Raw genomic sequence first — 12135 nt, forward strand, 5'->3', positions numbered from 1 at the left:
TGCAGACCGGGGGCGGAGGCTAGGGCGAGACGCAGCTGTGGACGCGCGTCCGTGCGGCCTGGTCTGGGTCATGTCTGCGTGAATAGGGCGCCGCCGCTGTCCCCCTCCCATCCCTGTCCCGGCTCGGCCGGCTACGCCGCGCACCATGGGCTCTATCCTGAGCCGCCGCATCGCGGGGGTGGAGGACATCGACATTCAGGCGAACTCGGCCTATCGCTATCCCCCGAAGTCCGGTGAGTGTCCGGACGCGGGCGCGGGGCGCGGTACCGACAGGAGCGGGACGGAAAGAAGCGGACACCTGTGCAGCCGCGGACCCTCCCTGCCGCGCTCCTGTCGAAACCCCGCGCCCATCTGTTCGCGAGCCCGAGACTTGGCTGGGGCCCCAGGTGGGACTGGTCGGAGATGGAACGGGCGCGGCCCTTCCCGAGTGGTGACCTTGGGCCAGTCACTTCGCGCGGCCTCTGAAGGGCCTGCCGCATCGCTTGTGGTAATAGAGCGTTCATTGTCGTGAACATTGCCTTAACACTGAGGTCGGGGTTCGCTGTTTTGGAGGCGTGGTGGGAAGACCCTCCCCCTCCTCCCTCCCCTGTTCTGGACATTTTGCAGCGGATCTGGACCAAGGCTTATTCTTCCTGATGTGCGGGTTGGGGGCACTGATGCCGGGCCCAGGGACGTGATTATGGTTGATGAGGAGGGACTGGGGTCCTGCCGAGAGAACTGGCCTTCAGCCAAGCTGGAGACCAGGAGAATGTCTGGGTTCTCCCTTTTGATTTAGGGCGGGGGACCTGCACTACCAGGGAGGAAGAAGTGACGTTCCCAAAGTCTCAGAGCTGGATGGAGGCACAGCTGGGACCTAAAACAGGCGTGGGGCTCTCATTCTTGTTCCCACTCTGCTGTCTCTGTTGGTACACACGGCCAGACTGAACTTCTAAGCTCTGTTTGCACACTATCTTCTGCTGGGGCCATTTGTAGTGTAGAGAAGAGAATCTCCTACGTTATGGGGCATCCAGATGTGGATTCTGAGTGTCATACTGGTTTCTGAGTGTCTCATCTGATGATGCTGTGTCCAGGTGTCTTTGAACCTCCACTAGGCCAGATTTCTTTTGTGAGCCAGGACCACCTGCCCCACAAGTGGGGCAGCTTGTTAAACAATCCCAGGCCCTGCTTCAGGCCCTGGGGCCTAGAAACCTGAATTTAAACCCATTCCCCAGGTGAGTCTGGTGCCACTCAACTTTTTTTGTGTGTGTGTGGGATACTGGGGTTTGACCTCAGGGCCTCCATCTTGAGCCAGTCCACCAGCCCTTTTTTGTGATGGGTTTTTTTGAGATAGTTTCTCTCAAACTTTTTCCCTGGGCAGGCTTCGAACTACAGTCCTCTTGATCTCTGCCTCCTGAGTAGCTAGGATTACATGTGTGAGCACCAGTGCCTGGCACCACTGAACTTTGAGAAAGTGCTTTACTCTGCCTGAAAGAAGGTGAGGGGCTGGGGCTCCCGGATGCTAGGGCAGGAAGCCGACACCATCTTGAGGCAGTTGGAAGGGGCTGGAGTTGGTCAGAAAGCACTGTTGCCTACATTGCAGGAGATCTCATACCTGCTTGTATCGCAGCCATAGTGGCAGGGCACCCTGGCCAGGTGTGGGGCTGTAGGCTCTGGTGTTTCCCTAGAGTCTGAGGGCTCACACCCCAGATCTAAAAGAATAGTCATCCTCTTCCCTGATGTTCTTTCTGCTTGTCTTTGGTTGAGTGACCTTGGTCAAGTTACTTGACCTTTTGGATCTCAGTTTCCTCATCTGTAAAATGGGCTGATAACTCGTGCAGTGCTAAGAACTCTGCCTGGCTTATAAGAAATCCTTGGCAAATGTTAGCTGCTATCATTGCTCACAAAGGAAGCTAGGTAACTGGCCTAGACTCTTGGTAGCAGTTAGCAGCTGCACAAAGATACCAGAAGGCTTCCTGTGGCATATGCAACACTAGGTCCCAAGTGCTCTTAATGTCCCTTCACTTGAGCAGTTGTACTGCACAAGTCCGTGCACACGCCACTGCTTTCACATTGCACTGGGACACGCATTGCCAGTTGCTCACGACACTCCTCTTCTGAGCCTGGAGAGCACCCCAGCTAGCTGCCACTAATCAGTTGGTGCTGTCACTGCCCATTGGCCACCTGGGGTGTGCCGCCAGTGTATAGATTGCAGTGGCCAGTCCAAAGGTGGCATTGTGCTGGGGATAGGTGGAGAGACTCTTGCAGGACACACTTGCACTTCATTACTGAACTGTGTCTCCAGCCTCCAGCTAACATTGTTTCCCTTCTTCTTCCTCATCCTCCTGGTCCTTCACCCAGCATGGGGGCCTCAAAATCCTAGTGCTAGGCCTCCTGCTCCACTAGCTTCCTAAAGGTCAGGAGGGTCAGTTACAGGCAGAAGGGCCTTAGCAGGGTGACCTGGCCACTGCAGAAACATTGCGGGTAATTTGAAAGGGGGGGGTTCCCTATGGGCCATTCAGCTCCATGAGAAAGTTGTTTTTTTGGGTCTCTCAATTTTGTTAATTATGTAAAGAAGGAATCTTTGGATGCTAATTTTTAAAAAAAACATTTTTCTAATACTGTCCAATTTTCTTTTGTGTGGGGTGTGTGTGTGTGTGTGTGTGTGTGTGTGTGTGTGTGTTTGGGTGTTTGTACTGGGGTTTGAACTCAGGGCCTCATGCTTGCCTTTCAGCCATGCCTCCAGCCTTTTTGCTTTGGTTTTCTGAGACGGGGGTCTTGCTCTGTGTCGGGTGACCTGACCTCGGTCCTTGTATTTGTGCTTACAAGTAGCTGGGATGACAGGTGCATGCCAGCATGTCCAGCTTGTATTGGTTGAGACCTATAAAAGTTAACTTTTTTGGTCTGGGCTGGCCTCAAACCATGATCCTCCTGATCTCTGCCTCCCAAGCAGCTAGGATTAGAGCCACTAACTACACCTAGCCCAGTTTTCTTTCAGCATATCCCACAACAGTGCTTAGCTTGAATTGAGTAACATTTGCTTTGTCTCCATTGTATTTATTTTTCTCTTGATAGCTTTACTGAGGTATAATTTTTTTTTGAGATATTGGGAAAATTAGTTAACCTTCTGAGGTATTTTTGTGTCATACAGCTCATCCATTGTAGATAACCAGTTTCCAGGAAATTTGTAGAATTGTGCAACTGCCACCACAATCAATTTAGACATTTCTCTCTCCAAAATTTCTTTGTGTCTGTTTGTAGTCAGTCTCTGTTTCCCACCCCCACCACCAGCCTGTCACTGATCTGTCTTTAAATTTTGCCTTCTCCTATAAATGGAGTCACGTGATCATATAGGCTTCTTGTGTGTGTATGCCTTCTTTTGCTTAGTGGACTGTGCTTGTGGTTCCTCTATATTGTAGCATGTGTCTACACTTCAGGCATGGTTATAGTCCATTTTGTATATCTTCTCACCAGTAAACGACTACTTGGGTTCTGTCCACTTCTTGGCTAATGAATAATGCTGGTATGAACACTCAGGTATAACTTTTTGTGTTCTCATTTCTCCTAGCTTTATGTCTAAGAGTGGGATTCCTGGGTCACACATATTTTATTTTATTTTCTTGGCAGTACTGGGGTTTGAACTCAGGGCCTCATGCTTGATAGGCAGGTGCTCTACCACTTGAGCCACTCTACCAGCCCCACATGGTGTTTTTATGTTTAGTCTTTTGAGAGACTTCCAAACTGTTTTCTTTTAATAGTTTGTTAATAACTGTGTTATTTTATGTTTGTTTCTATAGCAGTGTAAGCTAGGGATTATTTCCTCCACATACTTGTTAGTACTTACTTGTCTGCATTTTTTTTTTTTCTTTTTGGTTTTACTTTTTGAGACAGGGTCTCACTGTGTAGCCTAGGCTGCCCTGGAGCTTGCTAAGTCCCAGGCTGGCCTTGAACTCTGCAGTCCTCCTGCCTCAGCCTCCAGAGTGCTGGAATTACAGGTGTGCATTATCTGACTTGGTAACAATCTTCTTTAAAGGCAAGTGATAGTGGTTCTTCCACCCAGTGGTGATATAAAGTTCCTTTCTATGTGTTTAATAGTTGATTTTGATGAAAATAGTAATTATAATTAAGTACTCAAGTAATAACACAGTCCTTGCAGTTTGAGGAATACTGTTCTTTTCACATGGCCCCAATTATAGATGAGGGCACTGAAGTCCAGAGGTGGGAATAGCTCAGTCAGGGGTTACACAGTGAGTTCATGGCAGGATTTGATTGCAGGCCATGCCAGTCTCCTAACTCCCAGCCCTGGTTCTGCCCACTGCCTCCGTGGCCTGCCCATGAGGTGGGCCTGGTGATCATGGAAGGCCAGCCTGAGTCACTGCTGCGCTCTCTGGCAGGCTCCATCTGATTATGCATTTTGTGTAGTGACCAGGCCAGGCTTGGGGACCAATGAAGGGTCCTCTTGCTATCAAGACATAGAACATCACTTCCTCTGGGGCATGCCCTACTGTGTGTTCCTGGTGTGCCCACACTGTCTTCCCTCCCTGGAGTGCCCCAGACAAAGCACCCAAGTCTGGGACTTTTGGGTTTGTCAGAGTTGAAAATGTAGGGGCTTTGGGACCTGAGGATCTGGTTTCAACACTGATTCTTGCACTGGCTGTGAACCCCCTGCACTGTGATCAGTGGTCATTCCATGTCTGCGGAAGCACAGCCAACGTGAGTACTAAGCACAGGGCACAATGTGCCATCTGCCTGGAGCCTCACGTGGGCCTTGCAAGGCTGGCCCTGTTTCCTCCTGCAGATGTGCAGGCTGAAGCTTAGACAGGCACAGCCCTGTGTCTTCGCACAGTTGGCTGGTCCAGAGCAGGCATGAGGTCATCATAGCCATGCTCTTAAAGGAACAGCAGTGTCCAGCGTGCAGAGCATTGCTAACTGCCCTGCCTTGGTGTTTGAGGGTCATGTTGAGACCAAGTCACCCAATGAAGTGATGACGAGCACTCTGACCTGATGCCCGCTGCCTGGGCTTGTGTGTCAGAGATCTGTTCATTTTTATGGCCAAGTAAAGTTCCACCATGTAGATGGCCCACGTCTGTTTCCCTGTCACCAGCCTTGGACACTGGGGCAGGTTTGGGACAGACCTATTTTCCGTTCACTCAGAGAAAATGCTGCAGCTCCCCTTTCCCCAAATTTGTGGAGATTATTCCTAGCATTCCTCTCCCTGGAGTACCTGCCTGGGGTAGCGCTGCTGTGCTGCTCAGTGCTCCTAGGGCCTCTGAGAGGCAGAAGGCAGCCCAAGGGCTGGGGCTGTAGCTCAGCAGCAGAGGCTCGCCTAGCATGGGTGAGGTACTGGGTGAAAAAAAAAAAAAAAAAAGTTTAAGCATAAAGCCAGGCGTGGTGGCACAAATCTGTACTCTTAGCTCCTGGGGTATCTGAGGCAGAAGGATGGCTTGAGCCCACAAATTCAAGATCAGCCTGGGTAATATAATGGGAGCCCCATCTCAAAAAATCTAAAGGGCCCTCTCCCCAAAGTGATTTCTCTCCTTGCTAGGGAGCTTCCCTTCCCTGTTCCTTTCTTGCCTGGGATGGTCAAGGCCAGAAACTGCAGGGGGCAGTGGAGGGGGATCTGAGCACATCCTTTAGAGGGAGGGGTCAGCAGGGGTCTCTGTGGCTTTAGAGAGGCTGTGGAACGGACAGCTGGACGAACTGGTTGGTCAGTGTGAGCTGCCTGTATTGTCCCTAAGCAGTTTCTGCCTCTTTCTGCCTTTCCTGGTCTAAAGTGGGAATCACACCCTAACCCCCATCTGGTCCAGGTGGACAGTCCTGCATGTGGCTGGTCTTTAGGAGGGCCATCAGTGCCCGACCGCAGAAGCTCTCCTCAGATGACTTCTTGCTTTGCGTCAGCGTTGGGGGTCCCAGGACCAACTGGTTCACATTCCTGTGTGTGACCATGACTGAGCTGAGGCTTCCATGGTGGCCAGTGCCTGACAGCTGAGATGACCCAAAGTTTTTCTCCACTGCCCCAACCCTCTAGGAAATCAGAGGCCAGGAGGTGAGAATTTTTGAGACAGGAGACCTGAGGGACATGACTGGGCCTTTTGTCTTGTGCTGTGCTGTGAGGTGGCAGTGAGGCCTGGTTCCCACAGTGAAGGGGGCTTCATTTGGGTTGTACTTGTTGGGGGTGTTCTCTTCCTTACAGTTTTGGGGGCTACTTTGTTTTCCTTGGGAGGCTAAGACAGGAAGATTGCTTGAGCCCACAAGCGCTAAACCAACCTGGGCAACAAACAAAATAAGTCTCCTCCTTGTTCCCCAGGAAGTGAATCTCTTTCCTTCCTAGGAGGGCTCCTTGCCACACATGTGTACAGAAAGTTGAAGATCAGTTTCTCACCTTGTAGGAGCTGATTGGGCTGTGGTCAGCTGGCTTTGGAGTTCTGAGGTCCAAGTTTGGCCCAAGCCATGCCAGCAGCTTACTGTGGCCCTGGCTCCCCATCTGAAATTTGGGGTATCCTCTGCTTCCCTGGTTACCTTGTGGGTCTGGTTCTGGGTCTGATTCTTCCTGTCCCTGGGGACCAGCAGGGTGGAACCTGGCCCTGGTCCAATTTGGCTTTTGTTTTTCACGGGACCCGGAAGTTTTCTGGAAAGTGTTCTGTACTTTCTGAATGTCCACGGGTGGTGACGGTGACAGCTCCTGCCCATACAGCCTCCCAGCCAAGTGTGGCCCTGCCCATCTGGAACTGCCTGGGCTAACTTTCAGTCTAGTTTCCCTGTGTCCCATTCAGTGTCAGGCTTTGTGCTGCTAGGTTCTGTCTAGTGGAGGATGGTGTACGGGCACCGATACCCTCCCTGCTGGGCTCCTTTTGGTGCTTGTTGGATAACTGCAGACTTGTTCCATTTGTCACCTGGCCCTGGGTCTGCCCAGTCCTCAGTGCTTAGCTCTTCCCGTGCTGTGGCAGCTGGCACCCACCTTGGGGTTTTTTCCAGAAAAGAGTGTATAAGCCAGGTTCCGGTGGTTCACGCCTGTAATCCTAGCAACTCAGGAAGCAGAGATCAGGAGGATTGAGGTTTGATGCTAGCTCAGGCAAATAGTTAGCAAGACCCTATCTTGAAAAAAACCATCACAAAAAGGGCTGGTGGAGTGGGTCAATGTGTAGGCCCTGAGTTCAAGCCCAACACTGCACACGTACAAAGAAGAGCGTATAAGCTGGGAAAGGATAGCTTCCCCCAAAATAGGTGCCTGCAGCTTGTGGTGCATATGGGCCAGAGGCTTACTTTGTCACGGTTGCCTCAGCTCCTGGTTCTGTGGTGTCCCTCCCTCGTCCAGGTGGCTCACACTGGGAGACTGGGAAACATCTTAGGGTATCTCCACTTGTTGGAGACTCCTTTGCATAAGCAGTTCCCAGCATCTTCAGGTACCCCAGTGAAGCAAGATGACTTCCTTTAGCTCCAGTCTGCCCATAACAAACCAAGATTCCAGCCAGTGGTGACTTCCTTGGGTCCTGTCCACTCCTCTTCCTCTCCCATGCTACATATGGGACTGAGACATGAAGAGGTTAGGCCAGTCCAGAGACTCCTGTCTGGAGCTGGTGTGGCAGGACTGGAGAGTTATGGTGGCGAGCGTGGACTTAGGCCAGCATCTGACTGGAGCTGGTTGTACCCCATTGGCTGCCTGCAGGCAGTGGGCTACCGCCCTCTCTGACTCCCACCTGATGAGGCATCCCAGGACCTGGAGAGGCTCTCCTGAGAGTGCTCCTCTTCCAGGTCCTGGGACATTCTGACTCACTGGTCAGGTGGGCCCAGCTGGGTTTAGGAGCAATGTGTCAGAACTTTGTGAAGCTGGTAACTGGCCACACCTGTCCTGTTAGGGGATGAGAAGAATTCTCAGCAGGTGGAATCAGTGCCTCCTACCAGCTCTGGCAGCCACCTTCCAGCTTTCCATGCTCCTTTTTCAGACTAGGAGTGGTGACCACAGATTCTGGGGTTGCTTTGTTTCTTACTAGGGGTACACTGGGTGTCTTTGTCACATCATTGTCTGGTGTGGCTGTGGATGCAGGTACACCAGGAAGTTTCAGTGAGCCATGACCTCTCATGGTTGTGTGGCCTGAGCCTCACTGTGCTTCAGTTTCTTTGACTTGGAACAGTCACAGTGTCACAGTCTTCCTGTGTCAGGCCAGCAGGATGACAGTCTATCCATAAGTGATGCCTGGCCTCGGGCAGAAGGGGGACAGGTGAGGAAGAGCAGAGCCATGCTGTGATTCAGAGTCTGGGTGGGAGGATTTGGCAGTGAGTGGCCTATGACATGGTCAGGTTGACCTCACCTGAGAGTCCCAACACAGGAGCAGCCTGTAGGGAAAAAGCAAAGCTCTCAGATCCCAATAATGAATGGGAAAGTGGGTGCAGGGCTGGGAGGCAGTACCCAGCAGAATCACTGGTTTGCAGGTTGAGGTGTGGGGTGCAGCTGTAGTGTGTGGAGAGGGCCAGGGTCCCTGGGACCTCCCTGATGTGCAGTAGCTGAATCAGATACTTGGGTCCACATTTTTGGGATAAGTAGCTCTTGGGCCTTACCTGGAGATGCCTAGTTTGCCCTCACCCTTCCCCAGAAGGATGAGTGTTGGCAGAGTGTCCACCTGTGGCCTCCAGAATGGTGAGTGTGGCCTTCCGCCAGGGTTCTGGCCTGTGGCCATTAGGGTAGGTCAAGATTTGGTGGGTTTGGGCACATATGACTCTCCAGGGACCAGATAAGGAAGCTCTGACTTGGTGGGCCCCAAAGTTGTCTCTCTTATATATTGAATGTGTAGCTGAGTCAGGCAGTACAGCTCACACTTCCTCCTCCCTGCCCTCCTCTGAGTCCCCTTGGGAGGTTTATGTGGATCCTTCCAGGCCCTTTTTCTCAGTCTGTGTCTTTCTGTTTTATGGTTGGTCCAGAACTCCTGCCTCAGCGAGCCTTCTGCTTCAACCTCCCAAGGAGTTAGTTCTCTGGGTGTGTGCCTGGCCTGTGCCCACTGCTGGCGAGCTGTATGCATGTACCTCACTCCCCTGGCAGGGTCGGTCCTCTAACTGCTGTAGGGTATTTCCACTATCCTGTGTGAATGCTAATCCTGGTGCAGGAACTGGCAGAACAAGGAGACCCAGGATCTGCTTGGCCTACTCTGGCCTGTGTGGGACAGTGCCTTCTCTTTCCACTGGCCGTACCCATGGCCTGTGCCCCATGGCCTTGCAGCTTTGGTTGTTCTCATTTGTAAAGATGATAATCACATGTGTTCCTGCCCTCTGACATGCCAGTGTGAGTGAGCAAGGCCTCCTGAGGGAGGGGACTCTAGGTCTCTATCTCTGTGGCTGTTTACCCCACTGTGGTCTGGGTCACCTGGACACCTGTAAGTAGCACAGAGTTTGATTTTCTCAGGCAGAGAGGGTGTAAACCACCTGAACTTGAGTCACCTTTGACTGGTAATGGTAAACAAGGGGAGATGGATGCGTTTGTTCTAGCCTTAACTTGTGATGCCTGGCCCCGAGGCTCCAAGGCCCTGGTGTGTTGGTGCCATGGAGCTGGAATTTCTTGGCCAACATGGGCCCTGCAAGTGTGGCAATATAGCAAACACTTCTTGCTCATTATTCACAGTTAAGACCTCATATTTTGTATCTTTTTTCTTGAGGAAGAAGGAAAGAACAGTGGCTCCTTTGATGCCCCAACAGACCTCCCCAGGCCTGGTCCCTCCTGCCCTATTGGGGACCACATTTTATTCCTCTGTGTGTGGCTGTGTGTGTGAGCTCTTTGGCTTCTCTGGGATGTGTTCCTGTTCCTTCCTTCCTTCCTATCAGCTGTCTGTGGCCCTGCAGAGCCTGGCTCATTCCTCCTAACCATGTGGCAGTTCCAGCCCCACTCTGCCCTGCCAGTTTCCATGTCATATTGATGAGCACATGACTTAGTTAAGGTTTTTTGTGCTTGAATGTCTTGTGGATTTCACCATGCACATCTGTGATCAAAGTGTGCTTACATTATAACTAGGATTTTAAAAGTTCACTTGGCTGGTGTTCTAAGTATTTATCTTGTGATTTGAATGGTCATTACACCTTCTCAGTTGGCCAGACAACACAGATACTCTGGTTTTTATCAATGTGAAATACGGATAGCAAAGTACTGCAATTGCAGATGTACGAGCAGGTGAGTGTGACCTACTGCTAAAATTGCACCATCAATTTTAAGTCTCTCTTTTTTCGAGGTATCGGGGTAGAACTCAGGGCCTCACACTTGCTAGGCAAATGCTCTACCTTTCCAGCTCTGTTCCCAGCCCTCTTTTTTTTTTTTTCATAGTACTGGGGTTTGAACTCAGGGTCTTGTGTTTAACCAGACAAGAACTTTACCACTTGAGCCATGCTTCCAGTTCCTGTTTTTTTGAATTTTGTTTTTGAGACAGGTCTCACTAACTTTGTCTGGGCTGTCTCTGCCTCCCAAGTAGCTGGGATTATAGGTATAAACCACCACACTCAGTTTCTAGTTCTCTTTTTGAAGTTAAGAAACATTGATTCCATGAATAACTAAGTGAAATTAACAAGATTATCATTATTTAGAGATAGAGTCTTGCTCTGTGTATAGCCCAGGCTGGCCTCGAATTCCTGATCTCCTGCCTCAGCCTCCTAAGTGCTGGGAGATATTTTTGTTTTGTTTTCTTGTGAAATGGTCTTACTGTATAGTCCAGGCTGGTCTCAAACTTGAGATTCTCTTGCCTCAGCCTTCTAAGTGCTTGGATTACGGATATGCACCATCATGCCTAGCTAAAAAAAAAATTGATGCGTCAGTAGTGTTGAATTCCAAGTTACTTGCCAAAAAGTAACATAAAGCTCTAATATAAAAAAAATTATGTATCTTGAACTGGGCATGGTTGCTCATGCCTGTCATTCCAGCTTACCAGGAGGATGGTGGTTCCAGGCCAGCAGAGGAAAAAAGTTATCCAGACTCCATCTTGAAACAAAAAATTCACTAGGTGTGGTGGTTCACATCTGTAATCCCAGAACTTGGGAGGTAGTGGCAGAAGATGGTAAGTTTGAGGACAGCCTGAGTTACGTTGTGAGACTCCCAAAAAAAAAAAGATTTGCCAGCTGACAACACAATTTTTTCTTTTTTGGGGGGGGAGGGGGTACTGGGGTTTGAACACAAGGAGCTCTTATCACTTGAGCCAAGTCTTAGCCTTTGCTTTTAGGTTATTTTTCCCAATAGGGTCTCACGTTTTTGCTTGGGGCTGGCCTGGACCATGATCCATGTAGAAACTACTTACTCGTTGAGATAGGGTCTTGCTAACTTTTTGCCTGGGTTGGCCTCAAACCCAATCTCTGCCTGCTGAGTAATTGGGATTACAGAAGTGAGCCCCTGTGCTCAGCAAGTTCTCCTTGTTCTTAACAGTTTCATTGAGAGGATGTCCCCATATCATCGGGGTGGCTTTTGTGAGTAGTGCAGCAGTCACTTTCAGGGCATTTAGTTGTGCAGTGTTACCATTACCCTACTCTGGCACTTGCCTCCATTTTCTGATATTATCACCACTGCCACAACAGACAACCTGTCCCATGTCCCAGACCTTTCAAATAATTGTAGAAAACACAAGTACAGCACTAAAGAAGTAAAATTCCCCTTCTTACATTTTAATCTAGAGACCGGTTTATATCCTTTGTTCCTAAGGAGTTCATCAGGCCAAAGGTTGTGGTGAAGATTCCAGCAGAGGAGGAGCGGGAGGAGGCTGCTCAGCAAGCACTTGGGGGCTAGAGGAGAGGTCAAAAGGCCTTCCTGGAAGGGACAGAGGTGGAGGATCTAGGTGCACTTGTGGGGAGGAACTGCACAAGCAAAGGGGACAGCGAACACCAAGGTCCTGAGGCGTGAGTGGGTTTGGCAGGCCTGGGTTACATAGGGCCATGCAGTTGTGGGGAGGGCTGTGGGACTTACATGATCTGTCTGGGAAAAGCGGTGGGGCTTGGTTGGAAGTGTGGAGACTGGTGAGGTAGGGAGGCGATAGTGACCATAGAGACACAGGAGAACCATCCCTGAGGAGAAAAGCACGTCATCCAGCCCAGTGCAGCGCAGCGCAGAAAGCCTGGACTTTGGTCCCTGCCTAAAGCCTGGACTTTGGTCCCTGCCTCCTGGACTCCACTTGAGTCTTTTTTTTGGCAGTATTTTGGGCA

At 50.6% G+C, this 12135-nt stretch overlaps 1 protein-coding gene and 1 non-coding gene across 3 annotated transcripts in view; one reads left to right on the forward strand and one right to left on the reverse strand.

Annotated features, from left to right (window-relative positions):
• Mgrn1 (mahogunin ring finger 1) overlaps nucleotides 1-12135 on the forward strand; it is a 44360-nt gene continuing 32225 nt past the window's right edge. For both annotated transcript variants that reach the window (XM_020176068.2, XM_020176069.2), the window contains exon 1: nucleotides 1-233. In XM_020176068.2, coding sequence (XP_020031657.1) covers nucleotides 146-233 — 88 coding nt within the window. In that variant the 5' untranslated portion in view covers nucleotides 1-145. The remainder of the gene's footprint in view (nucleotides 234-12135) is intronic.
• On the reverse strand, nucleotides 3598-3670 carry Trnad-auc (transfer RNA aspartic acid (anticodon AUC)). Its single transcript has one exon. It is a non-coding gene; the product is annotated as a tRNA-Asp (tRNA).

This window comes from Castor canadensis, chromosome 17, assembly GCF_047511655.1.
Source record: "Castor canadensis chromosome 17, mCasCan1.hap1v2, whole genome shotgun sequence".
Taxonomy (NCBI): domain Eukaryota; kingdom Metazoa; phylum Chordata; class Mammalia; order Rodentia; family Castoridae; genus Castor; species Castor canadensis.